The following is a 13,591-nucleotide window of genomic DNA, read 5'->3' on the forward strand; positions in this document are numbered from 1 at the left end:
TTTTTAAATTGTTGTTTGACATAAAATAATGAGTACCTTTACTTTTCACTTACTTCATAGTACAAAATGAAATATACAACATTTATCGATCGACGTTTTATAGAAGCTTACACAATGTTAACATATTTTTTTGTTAATTAAACTTATGGCTCGTATACATTTTAACCACGAGTTCCACACGAATTGAGATTGTTCTGATTTGAAAGTCGCAATGAAAACTTGACAGCCGGTCATGTATGAAGAACTATTGTTTGTCTAAGAGCTTTGTATGGACGCGGCCAATGCTATTTAAGGTCATTTAATTATACTGCTCAACGGATATACGTTTTTTAAATTGGCAATGTGTTATTATCGTTATTTACTACACGGGTATTCATGTTTGGAAATAAGTTATTCCATATCGCTAATATACTATGTTAAGTTGTGTAGCATGTATCGATATAATGTGATATTTGATTGTTTTCGCGCTGATTACGCATGATTTCCGCTCCATTTAGGGGGTCCATCCATATGTTCTCCGGCGCTTACAGTTTGCTCAATTCCAGCTGATGATATCACACATTATCAACGGGAGACGCACGTTCTTTTTTGCTGTTGAGTTTACTGTTCATTTAATGTCGAATGACATTTAATGTTTGTCTTATTGTCTTTCTTGTTCATGAAAGTCTGAGTAGTTATCTTGCTGTTTCAATTTCTATTGCTATTTTTAGTTGTCTCAATCCAATTCATTCCTTCATCGACTAGCATTAAAAAAAGTATTACCTTATATGCGTTGAATGTTTATCAACGTATGAGAAAAAGCAAATGTAAATTTTAGAATATTTCGTTGATAAATATTCAGCAAAGCCTGTTGGTTTGAGTTTCTTTTGCGCTCTTACATATTTTAATACTTTAAATTATTCAAGTAGTGTAGTACGTTCATTTTTTGTGAGTTGGCATTTATCGTGTGCGTTGCTCATAATTAAGTGCCAATGTCACAATATAATTTCAACTTTTTATTACGGGGCATGTTCTTATACATTGTTTATGTCTGGTACAATTGGAATTTTATATTTTGAATAATTATTATTCAATATGACTAAATGATGGTCCAAAATGCACTTCCGAGGCCAAATATGACAGTGAAGCTTTCTCCCCAAAATTTCGTATTCAATCATGGATGCGTTATACAGCTCAATACACTATTTTATGCGTGAGCTATACAGCTATGAAATTATCTTATATATCAATATGATATTTTTAATTATAATGTACATATTTGGTGAAAGCTCCGGTGTGTTTGTTTATTTTAGAACGGACGGTAAGTCCAATAGTATTTATGCCGATTTACCCAAGATCCATCACAAGATGTCATTATTTTACAGAAAAGTCGACTAAAGGATATCAAACAAAATGAATGTACCGATGCCAATGTGTTTTGTTTTAATTTGGAAGCTATTTGTTTAATAGAATGTAAAATAAAAAATATTTCTGCAATGCCTTACCTTTTTTAAATCGAAACATCCATGAGCTTATTAATAAACAAAGAATAACCATATCGTAAATTAGTCTTCTCAATGCTTTGATTTTCTTGTCAAGTGATTGCGACCCAAAAAGATATCAAAACAACGGTTTTATCTTCATTTATTCATTATTCAAACGCATTTCGGACGAGCAGAAGTGTGTTCATTGAATCATCTGATGCTTAATGAAAATTGAGTGAGAGCCATGCATTGTAATTATTTCAAATGGTTGGATAATTATTTAATTTGAACCCGAATAAAATGCGTTCGCTATAAATCACAAGCAAAAGAATCAGCGACCGGAATGGCGTAAGTAGTTATGTAGAAAAGTATTAATAATACTTTGTTGTTTTTTTGTGAAAATGTGTTACGTGTTGTTGTGTTTTTTTTTTCTAAAATCTATATGATCACTGCCGTCAACCGAATTCAAAAATGTCAAAAATGCACAAGATTTAGCATGCGTTATATTCCGGTATGTGCATCTAGGAAGGGTTTATTTTTATTTTATATGAATACAATGTTTATACGCTTGTCTAGTTCATTGTTTTGTATAGGCGATTCAACATTTTGGATGAAATTGTACGCAGTTAATAAATATTTGAATAATTTGACAAGATTCGGTTATGTGATTTTAAATGTAGGACTTAACTTTGTTTATTGAACCATTTGGAAATTTAAGTTCACGCATTTCGTTTAAGAAGTCACAATTTCACGCAATGTACATATACCACATGAAGTAATCGATACTTTTTGCAACTTGTCATATATACAAGTGATTCATCTTAATTGGTATCGAGTTCCAGTGCTGTGGAGCTTTTCCTAATCGCTTCGCCATGAGCTCACACATGAGTAAAATAAAAACGAAATACGTAACAATACATCAGAACGCATGAATGTTAATTCTGAAATTATACAATAGTCGTAAACATTTTGTGTAATTTAACCCGCATGCTGAGATAGAATATCGGGAATAGGACGTTTGGCCTCTGCATTGTTAATAATGACATATGCGCTTCTGGGTTATGCGTTATCTGTATATTTGAGTCCTTTGCTGATCGGATTTTTGCAAGATGAGTGATGAATACGTTATTGTTTACAGTTTTATGAGCACATTCTTTGAAAATACATTTTCTCTCAGATAACTGAACTTGTACCATGCGATATTTTGAAAAAAATAATCAAGCAACTGAATGGAACTCGATTTTATAGTAAATGGTTCTACAATGTGTATCATATTTTCTGAAATGTTTCCAACGGAAAGGAAATTAAAGTTGGCTGTACGTGTAATTTCGACACAATAAATTAGGTATTACCATGATTGCTTTATTCCCAGACACTCACATTAGTAATACGCACCCTAAATATTCTTTTTGATTTTAAAGTGGTGTACCATTTGTTGCTCCAAACTGTCGAAAGCGCTTTGATATCAATTGATTTATTGTGAAATGTATGCACTAACATAAGTGGCTAACTGTTCAAAAAAACATAGTTTACACGCGTAAACACATCATCGTTGATCACCTTTGGGCAACAAAACTCTAACACAGTTCAATTGTTTCATAGCCTACCGCTATGCATGTCTCAACACGAAAGGGCGACATGTAGTTTTTGTATCGATCACCTGTTCGTCGTTATTGCGTGTATACTTTTGTTGATATTCAAGGCCACATTAGCGTCAAAATTTAGGCATCACTTCACCGAACAAGGACCACCATACAGACATATATGTGTGTCGATGTAGTTTCGGCGTTGCAAACGCGTAGGCTGGTTCACCAATACGCCTATATGGGCGTTATGTTTGTGCGACGTATGTATTTGATAGACGACGCTGGTTTACTTGTGACAATGGTTCTATGGTATGCAACTCTGGTAAATGGATGCTTACCCAATATGTGACGCTACTTCTATGATGGGCAACGCTGGTTGGAAACATTGACCGATAATCTATAAGCATTAATGCTGTAAAGGGTTCCAAAGAGTTCTGGGCATTTGTCATGTATAAATATGCTAAGGCATTTTTACCAGAGTCGGACACTGCAGCGTAAAATTTACGCCCATCGGTCTAAACTATTCACTTAACGATGCATTATCTTAAAATACTTAACATAATTAGAAAGTTGTCATAATAACCTCTGCATGTAATTATTTGTACATACGTTTCGGAATTTCCAGAAACGACATATTCATTTTTTTGTCTTAACATGATGTAATTCAACATATTTTGCATTGTGACATTTTTTCTGAGCCAAATGCGCTTCCAGTTTAAAGTAAAATCGTTCTTCTATATCTATCGTTTTAAGAGATCTGTAAGCTTATTATTTTTCTGTACGCAATCGAATCGAAACATGCTTTCCAAAAAATCCTGTTTGACGATTTGTCTGTGCACGCGAGTAAGGGAATAGACTTATGTGTAAGCATTCACTGGTCTTGTTGGAGCTTGCTCACAAGTGCTTTAGTAAATAATGCGCACACAAAATCAAAATTGCCTCAACGGTATAATTGTTTTTTAACTGTTTATATTCAGCGGAATTTTGGGAAATGACAACTGTGTTGGTGTGTACATTCTAAAAACCATCTTTTAAAAACTCTATTTTGAATATGTCGGCCTCTGTCTCAGAAAAGCAACCTATATTTTTTTTGAAGTATCTGATTAAATAATTGGCGAACCTATGTTCAGCGTTTGTAAGGAAATACTCATTATAGAGCTTTTGTAGTTCACATAGTTATACATGTATGAGGACAAGACCCTTCTTATTGTAAGGTTCAATGGGTCAGCGATAAATGCCACAGAATCATTAATATCAATATAGACGTTGTTTTTTAAAAACGAAAACTACATAGTTAAATTGCAGTAAATATCCAATATATATAATACTATCTAATCTTGAACACTGCATTCTTTAGTTATTTGCAATTGAATATTTTAAGTTGGTGTCTGCAGTTTGTCGCATCATGAAACCACTTATTAAAGATATATATATCCGCCTTCAAATTTCAGAGGATTTATTTGGATGAATTTAATTAAATACTGTTGTTAATTTGAGACATTTGTGTATAACAAACAACTCTTGTTTAAAGATTACATATATACAGGTCTTCTTAGATTTTGCGATTAGAATAGTACATGTCATACTCGGCAAACCCTTCACATTTAAGTCATTGTCGTGTATGGAGACCAATATCGATTTTGAAATTATTATATCAAATGTCAAGGTCAAAGTATCTGTTATAAAAACAAGTATCGCACATATTGATAGACACTCATACTGTTTTATCGACGCTTTTGTGCACATAATACCACATTTCAAATTATGTAGCGGACGAAAGTGTATAGTGACTATTTCATTATGAATATAAATTTGAAAATATGCATATTAAAATATTTTGTTTTACAACCTGACATTTTTTTATTTATTTCGTCGCGATCATGGTCAAGGTGGCATATTAATCACACAATCTGATATAGTTTTCGTGCAACATTCATGGGTTTACATTCAGTGGGGGACAAACTATTCTATCATCCCAAAAGCAAAAATCTAGACTTCAATTGCAACCCTTGAATTTGCCTATTTATTATTGCTTTGGCGGATTGATCTTTGTTAACAACCAAAAAACCACACAAGATTGGATATGTTATTTGAAGATTGGTAAAGAGCACTTGGTATCGAAATCTGAAGTTGTTTGTCTTCCCAAGTATTCACATTTATCACCTTTATCTGTCGCCTTTGCCACGATCTTGAAGTAAAAGGTTTTTCAAACTGGTTTATTGACTAAATTGGCTTAAGTTGTTCGTTTGACCACAAAAATCTGTAACGTTCAAGACACACGAACATCAGTCGTGAATGTCTTTGATTTTTTGTTTAACATACGAAAGATATTCTTCGTCCTAAATAATATTTGTCCCAAAATAAAAATATTTATCATCAAGTCAACAATTATAGCGAGATGCAGTATATCGTTTGATAGTTCTTTGTTATTAAGAATATTGATCGTAATTAGAGCATGACTACCTTAATGATTCTTTTCTAAGCAGTACATCAGTGTAGTTATATCCAGTATATCCCCATGATGAAAAAGAATCTAAAGAATCAAATGGAAATAATAATGTAATATGCATCAAATTAATTATTCACAATTATGAGCTACACGAATGAATTGTAATTAAATGAAACGTTCGTAATTAGACGTTCAATAAAATTATTAAACGATCTCATTCAAATGTGGCTATGTTTAAACAAAAATATTTTTGTATGGGATGAATTGAAGTAAATGCTCAATAAACTAATTGCACACGTGTATGTAAACCGATTAAATATATTCATACTCAACATCAAACATGTTTATTCAAAAAGATAAAGAAATTTTTTTGTACAAAAAAACGAAAAAGTTGAGCTAAAGTACGGTGACACTTAGCGAACGAGAATGGAATTTTCTCTTGAAAGTTGACTGTATTGTGTCATACCGAAACTCGTAATAACGTCTTATACCAGAAAATCAAACCATGCATGTTATTTCACGCATTTCCTCACACAAACGTCGATAACCGAAACTACCGAATGGAATGTGATTTACTCTTATCTGACAAGTTATAAAATATATCCCTTTTTATTAAGTTGGCTATTTAAAGACGCGTCGATCAATAAGAGTTAACTCTACTTTAGCTCACTGGGATTTGAACGTGCTCAGGCAATTTTTTTTTATCGTGTTCTATTCTTCATATGTTGTCTGTCATGCATTGGCATTGTATTTGAAACGTTCTTCCTAATCGCCTGACAGGGATAACATAAATGTACCGAAGTAACTTATCGGATGCCCTCTTTAATATACGTTCATATTGTTCAGATCCGTCTTATATGTCACCAGACCTTAAATATATTTCTCAAACTGCAAGGCTGATACTTTTAATGATTAGATTGTGAAGTAATTGTGCGGTCCTAATGAAGGATTATTCAAATTTCCAATGACGACAAAATCGACTCCAACCTTGGATATCATTGTTTGTAGAGAATTATAAAAAAAACGGCAATATCTACCCTTTTAAAACGCACGGCTCAGAGTTTTACATTTTGAAAAGGAATTTTAGAGCAGATCAGTGTGTAGGCCTATACATACCCAGGTTAGCGCAGTCCAATTGTTTGCTCTCAGTTTATTCGCATTCTTATCAGTCTTAACAGTTTTAAAAGTTGATACCTTCCCCTTTAAAGCAATCATGTATTTCGTCCTTGAATCAACTTAAACAAATACGGGCCGGATGTCATGTTTTATCTCGCTCGCAATATTTACACAAACTAATACTTTTTACAAATTGAGAGCTCTCTTTTCTCAAGAAGAGAAACCGTTCATTAAACGTACCGTGGGCCGGATCCTTTGAAAGTTGCAGTAATAGGGTTGTGCTCGCTTCTTTCAGACTTGTTGTAACTTGTGTTTTTCATGAACATGACAACAAAAAGGTATTCTCCATCTATACATCTTTAACAAACAACGTTGTTATGACGCAGCATTTTGTTGCAGGTTTGTGGCATATGGTTTTGCCAGTGTCCGTCAATCCCTTTTGTTTGTTTTGGCAGTCGGATAATTTTGTCATGTACATACTTCCTATATTCCTCTGCCTTGTGATATTGCCAGATGAATTTGTTGTATTTTGTTTGGCATGTACCTCAAACAATAAATACATGAGTGATAAATAATAATATGAATAAATATATCCACCAACTAATGAACTTGTGCATCTGGTTTTACTCCACAGTTTTGTTTTGCTTTCTGTGTAGTCATATCCCGTTTAGGTTAACATTACATGTGTTGACTCGGGCCGCCACAAGTGAAAATATTCTGTTGTTATACCGCACAAATACATTTATCAGAATTTAAATTTTTTTAACTTTGTTATTGCATAGGTGTTTTAGATTATTTTCGCCGGAACCCATGTCTATTCATGTGTTATGTCTATAGATACAAGCATAGGAGTTTGAGATTATTTTCGCGGTAAAGCCATATCTAATCATTTTTAGGTCTGACGATATAAACCTTTAACAGGTAACAATACACTGCTTATAACACATTCAAGGTTTAACATTTTACTGCCTGTTTAACTTCGCTACAAAACTAGCTGTTACATGACGACTTGTCATTGTTTTGTTTTGTGTAAACGATGTTCAAAATTGTAGACGCAGTGTGTTTGTTTTTTCGAAGGGATTTATTAATCAAATTCCAATGCATATATGGTATGTTCAGATTATTTAAATGACCAAATAAAGCCATGCAGCTGTGTAACTGTCCTCCCGCGTCAGACAGCTAGGCTTTGGGACGCTTACGTCTCAAACATGCACTAGTATGTGTACGCAGATTTAATGATGTTGTAAAGAGCCTACAATGCGCTCTTTTGCTTTTTGTAAATTGCTGCTGACTGAATGTTCTTGCTTTTTGTGCGAGATTGGCCTAGCACACATATGTGTTGTTCCGAGCATTATACATTTTATGGTTTTCTTAAAGAGAGATTACACGATTTTTATATGTGTTGATATTGTAATATATTGATACAAATATGCAAGAAAAATGATACATTTAAGACTAATTTCATAAAATGCAGCAAATACAAATTAGCGCCCCGAGCCGATTGTGACGAAGATAATTCGTACATATTTTCCTACAATAACCGATGCATTCGTCTTTTTAGTAAGTGCTCGTGTGTCGTATGAATCGATATCACTGCAGGAATTTCAAATGAACCCTTAAACTAAATTTAGATTCACATCGTACATGCATGATATACATGCTGGCGAATGAGGCTGTACAGCCCTTTTCGATTTCAGAATTAAATATCTGGCTTATTTAGCATTTTTCGACACATGTTCTTCTTAACTTTTATTTTAGTTTATATTGAAATATATGTATAATAAGTTCTTACACATTTTATATTAATTAATAAATATTTGACAAGATCGTATATACCCGCTTTAAATAAGCTAATATTCTATTTATAATAAATATTTTTGAGAGGTATATTCTTGTTTAATAGATTGAGTGCTCTGTTTATTATACAACTTTATCAAAAATTTGATTTGAAAAAAGTTATAACAGACGGGTGGATGTGTGAAATCATGGTGATAATTCTGTATACTAAGATGAATTTAAGACCCCTTCAGGGGTTTAACAGCGTTAGTCAAGTCTTTTACGCCGCGGTGTGCAGTTCCATTGATTGTTTCGACATAACGTTCTATAAACTAAACCAAACACTGTGGAAATTAGGTTGTATTAACTACAGGAATAACAAGGTCCGTGTACATACCGTCTTTTCGTTTTTCGTTTTGCATTCGACAACACGAAACACGAAAATAAACGCATATTAGTTCATATTCCGATTTTCATATAACCGAAACAAATACAAAAAGCAAAGAACAAACCGACTTATTTATATCGTTTTTCGTTTTACTAATTACAAAACAAAACACGAAACGTGTATGTCTATTCCTATTCCTATTTCGTTTCAATTTAAATTTTAAAAAATCAATGTTTGAAAATTGAAACAAAGCGCCTGCTCTCATTTATCGTTCTTGATTTGATAAAACGATACACGGAAAACGGAAAACGAGGGGCGCTGCGCAGCTTTATTTGGATGATAACTCATGATTAATCTTAGTGCACAGTTTCCTCCCTTTGAAACTATTATTTTGAATAATAAAATGTTTACTATTACATGTATTATAGAGGAAGAATAGACGAGTCTTGGCACAGCTCTTTTTGGCTAGTCTAATGGAATAATTAATAGATCAACAGTAAAGTTATATACCAATATACATGCCTGCTTTTGTTTCAAGTCATTGGTTTTGATTTAATGAATAACATGCATAACAATAATCATTGCACAATAAAATATCTTTGTTCGGCGTAGCCTTTCTCTTCAAGTAATAAACAAAAATCGAATTATTTACTACACTGTATTCATTTCTGTTAAAGAAATGAAATAAAAAATCCACATTATTGCTAAACATATACACATGTACATTCAATTAGTATGGTAAATTATTCCTAAGAGCATGCACGGCCTCATAAAGCCCTGTCATGACACGTTGTGTGCCGTCCTGGCTCATACACTTCGGGTAACTGGCTGGCGGTAGGCTCTCGTACCAGGTGTCCACGCAGTTCTTGCATCCAACCAGTGATTTGCAACAAGTTGCAAATGTAGGCTGCGACACTGGTCCTGAATGTATTAATTTATGTTGTTATAAAGCTATCGGTTCACGCACTGAGTTCTTTTTAAATTTTATCAGCATGATTATATTTGGTGCTCCCTTTATAGAATAAAGAAAATTTGCTTATAACAATTATAAAATTATTTGAAACTCTTTGCGAGAACACATCATTCAAATACAAGAAAAATCAACGCTAAGTATAGTACATTATGTCAATGGATTTTATTTAATAAGCTACAACTCTGACGTTGTTACAAATTTATTTATTTATTTTTAAATAAATAAATGTTTGGTGTACAGATTTTGTCCAAATTTTGAAGGACTGTTAAAATGAACTGGATGTGTATAAAACGAATAAAATAATACACTTTTCGACTAATAAATGTACTTAAACAGATCATGCAAGCGAACGCTTGATGGCGCGCTCCTCATATATATCATTGACTCAGCAAATCATAAACGTATTGTTTCAAATGAAAACACTTTTCTATAATGGCAGGAGACAACCGAGGTCTTAAACGGAACATTTCAACGAGTGCAAGTAGATTCTATAGGCGTGACGCATGATATTCGCCTTCTCGAAAATACCCAGTTTAAGCCGTTAACGCTATGTATGTTGAAAGTTCCGTTCAACTTTACACAACAATGAATACAGCCTCTTTTATAAGTCGATTTTATGACTACTGATATCCCAGTTACATGTGTTATAAGCATTTCATAGTTTTCGATATGCTCAATAAAACCTGTAATACGCCGGATGTATTAACATTATACACACCATATGGTATGTGATAAGAAACCGTCAAACGCAGAAACCATTTCAGGGATAAAATAATGTTACCAGACGATTTTCTTTTATATACGATTAAGTCATAATTGAAACTGATAAGAAAGTTTGTTAACAATGTTATTTGCACATATCCGCGGAACATTAATTTGTATTCACTAACAAATTTGGTCTTTATTTTCAAATTAAATAAATAAAGGATTATTGCCGGTTACAAAAAGCTTTTTTTTCAGTTCAAACCATCCAGAAAATTTAGAAGGTACAAAATCACCGCCTTTTACGCCAGTGGAAACAGTTCCCCCAAAAAATAGTCTCCAGGCGGAACCTTCAGGATCAAGGTAATCATATACTTAATAAATGTTATACGCCTTACGTTTTGCTTAAACCTATCCATTTACTTCCTGAATATTTAACACGAAGTATTTTTGTTGTTTCAGATCAAATCAAGAAAGTAAAAATTCAGAAACATCGCAATCACTTACAGCGCCTACAACACCGAAAGCAGATACATCAGAAACTCAGAACTTAAGTTTAGGGTAATAGAAGTATTCTTCATTTTTTATGTATATGCAATTTAATTAAACAGGTTGTTATTAAACTTAGTGTACGCTTTTTGCCTCAAATATTGGATTTCCAACAATTCAGTAAAAGTGTTGATACGTGTAAATATTTATAACTATCCCTAATCATTGTATATTTTAAATATGTAACACGATAATTATATGTGTTAATGGGCTCCTTAATTAGCTAATGTGAATCACGAATTTTGGCTAAGTTTAATAGGTCAAAATTGGTTGTATAAGCTGGAAAAAACTTGTTTATACTGAAAATTGTTCTCATTATATTTATTATAGAACAAGGTAATTGATGACAACTTTTCATCGATGAATAGTATTTCCATTTTAATATATATGTTGTTGTTTTTTATTCTGAATGTTAACGGCTATGAATGAGAGTTCTATATCATTCAAAACCTAAACTTTTGTCTCACACCTTCGTTTAAGTGGATCGGAAGTTGATCGAAAAGTGATCTAAAACAAGTACAACAAACAATGCAACGTCAGTTGTAATTAGCAAATACGATTTTTTATCGATGTGGAATTTAAACAATTATAGATTGCAATTGACAGAAAACTATATGTTCTATATGATGTTTGTCAAATAATTAGTTGGCGAAAAACTTTTTTTTTTCGATTGCTAAAGGATAGTTAGTAATCTCGCAACAAACCGTAGCTTTATTTATTTCTACAATTTCTACACGGCTCGATATATAATGCCAATATTAAAATTCTTATCAATATATTTCCATTAAATTTTGGTTTAAAAATAGCTTTGACTACTTTCCACATATAATGTTCGCTTAGCCTAAAAAACACATGTTGCTCTTTGATACATATAACATTATGACATTAGACAACAACAAAAATATCATACATTTCTTATTAATTTTACTCGTTGTGTACATCCATCGATGAATACGTTTCTTCTGCAGGTCGTTTTATAAGAAGCCATTTGTTTATGGAGAAATTGACTTTAAGCGCAATAGACCGAGCAAAGGTAGGTTTTCATTGGCCATAGCGGCTGAATTATGGTACATTCGAGCGGGAAAACGGCATAATGGGATGTGGGAATATATGTGTATAGCATTATTGCATTATTAAATTAATTATTGAAAAACAATCAAGTTGAAACATGTCGCTGCGTCCAAGGCGATGGTCAACACTCAACGTCAAATTTCTGAAATTGTAAATCAGTCCTTAACACAACTTTCAAAATATTATTTTGGGCCGTTATGGATGAATTTTTAATATCAAGCCAGAAAGACATGCATATGGACTGTAGTGTCGTTAGCAAGATTCTGTCTCACAGGTCCGAGTTTGAAATCTAAATTCAAGATAAAGCCAGCAAGGAAACAAATCATTATACTCATTTTGTATGGAGCATACCTTTGTTTAACATAAAGAAATTTTCAAATCATTCAATCATCAGAAAAAAAACATGTTTTGGATAGGATGTATTGCGCATTTGTTATGGCATAGGTCAAATTCACGTCTATACTTGATGGTCACACCGGATATATAAAAACATTCAAATAACCCTTAAGGGATCTTAGTTTTTAAACATTCACTCTGCATAAGGGTAACGCATGTTTAGGGGTACTTAATCACACAGACACATTGCTCTTTGGTAAAATGAATAAATCAAATGCAACGATCATATATTGGAAATAGAAACCTATACATAGCCAGTAACCGTTAGATCCAAATATTATGCCGCAGTTAATGGTAAAATATATAATAAACTCAGAATAAATTGCGCAGAACACAAGTTCGAACATCATCTACGGATTTTAAATACTCAAACAATGGTAGAATCACTTTTCATTTTTATATGACACACACAAGCCAGGTCGTTGGGTCAAATACCATGGTGACAGATCCTGGCACTTTGTTAAGATAATATTTTACCCACTATAATGGTCCTTCAAATAATATGGTAAAATAACCAAGCAGTGTTTGAAATGCAGAAAGCAAGATGAAAAGACTTAATGCAAATTAGAAATTGCAAGGTTATATGTCAAATATAAAAGCCGACTCTCAAACTCTATCGGACGCATACTTGTCTCGAGCGTATCTGAAAACTGAAATACATTGGCAGAATTATACATATGAATTGTTTGACAGATCTACGAGCGCAAAATCCATGTCTCTTCGTAAAAGTCAAAATTCAAGGTCAAATGTTAAAAAGTAGCAATTATCATCATCAAGATTTCTAAATAACTGGGTACGCAAAAGACTTATGTATAAATAAAAGTCTTAATTTAATATTATAACATAACATATTTTATTCAAACTTTGTAATTTAAAGTTAGACCAAGTTTAACAACTAGACGTTACGTGCTTTTTATGAATTATAGTCCTTGCCTGCAAATGTCATTTTTACTTTCCGATTTTACCGAAAGGAATATTTAATAAAATTAGTACTGCTCACAAGGAAAGTATTGGTTATTAAAGCCAACTATTCTTATTTTCTTTGACTTTGCTTGTTGAATCTACATACTATACTTTTTATATACTTAAGTAGGGCAAGTATGTTTAAAGAACACATACAAA

At 32.7% G+C, this 13,591-nt stretch overlaps 1 protein-coding gene and 1 long non-coding RNA gene across 5 annotated transcripts in view; one reads left to right on the plus strand and one right to left on the minus strand.

The window, feature by feature from the left end:
- Positions 1 to 1,642: 1,642 nt before the first annotated feature.
- LOC127849623 (uncharacterized) overlaps positions 1,643 to 13,591 on the plus strand; it is a 100,602-nt gene continuing 88,653 nt past the window's right edge. For 2 of the 3 annotated variants that reach the window (XM_052382359.1, XM_052382362.1), the window contains exons 1-4: positions 1,643 to 1,811; positions 10,712 to 10,816; positions 10,916 to 11,014; positions 11,971 to 12,035. In XM_052382359.1, coding sequence (XP_052238319.1) covers positions 1,807 to 1,811; positions 10,712 to 10,816; positions 10,916 to 11,014; positions 11,971 to 12,035 — 274 coding nt within the window. In that variant the 5' untranslated portion in view covers positions 1,643 to 1,806. Of the gene's footprint in view, positions 1,812 to 10,711; positions 10,817 to 10,915; positions 11,015 to 11,970; positions 12,036 to 13,591 lie in introns of those variants that run through there. The other variant, XM_052382360.1, reaches the window with a different exon arrangement.
- The window catches only part of LOC127849626 (uncharacterized), a 25,560-nt gene continuing 21,391 nt past the window's right edge, over positions 9,423 to 13,591 (minus strand). For both annotated transcript variants that reach the window (XR_008034958.1, XR_008034957.1), the window contains one exon: positions 9,423 to 9,699. This is a non-coding gene — a long non-coding RNA (uncharacterized LOC127849626). The remainder of the gene's footprint in view (positions 9,700 to 13,591) is intronic.

Source organism: Dreissena polymorpha, chromosome 11 (assembly GCF_020536995.1).
Source record: "Dreissena polymorpha isolate Duluth1 chromosome 11, UMN_Dpol_1.0, whole genome shotgun sequence".
Taxonomy (NCBI): Eukaryota; Metazoa; Mollusca; class Bivalvia; order Myida; family Dreissenidae; genus Dreissena; species Dreissena polymorpha.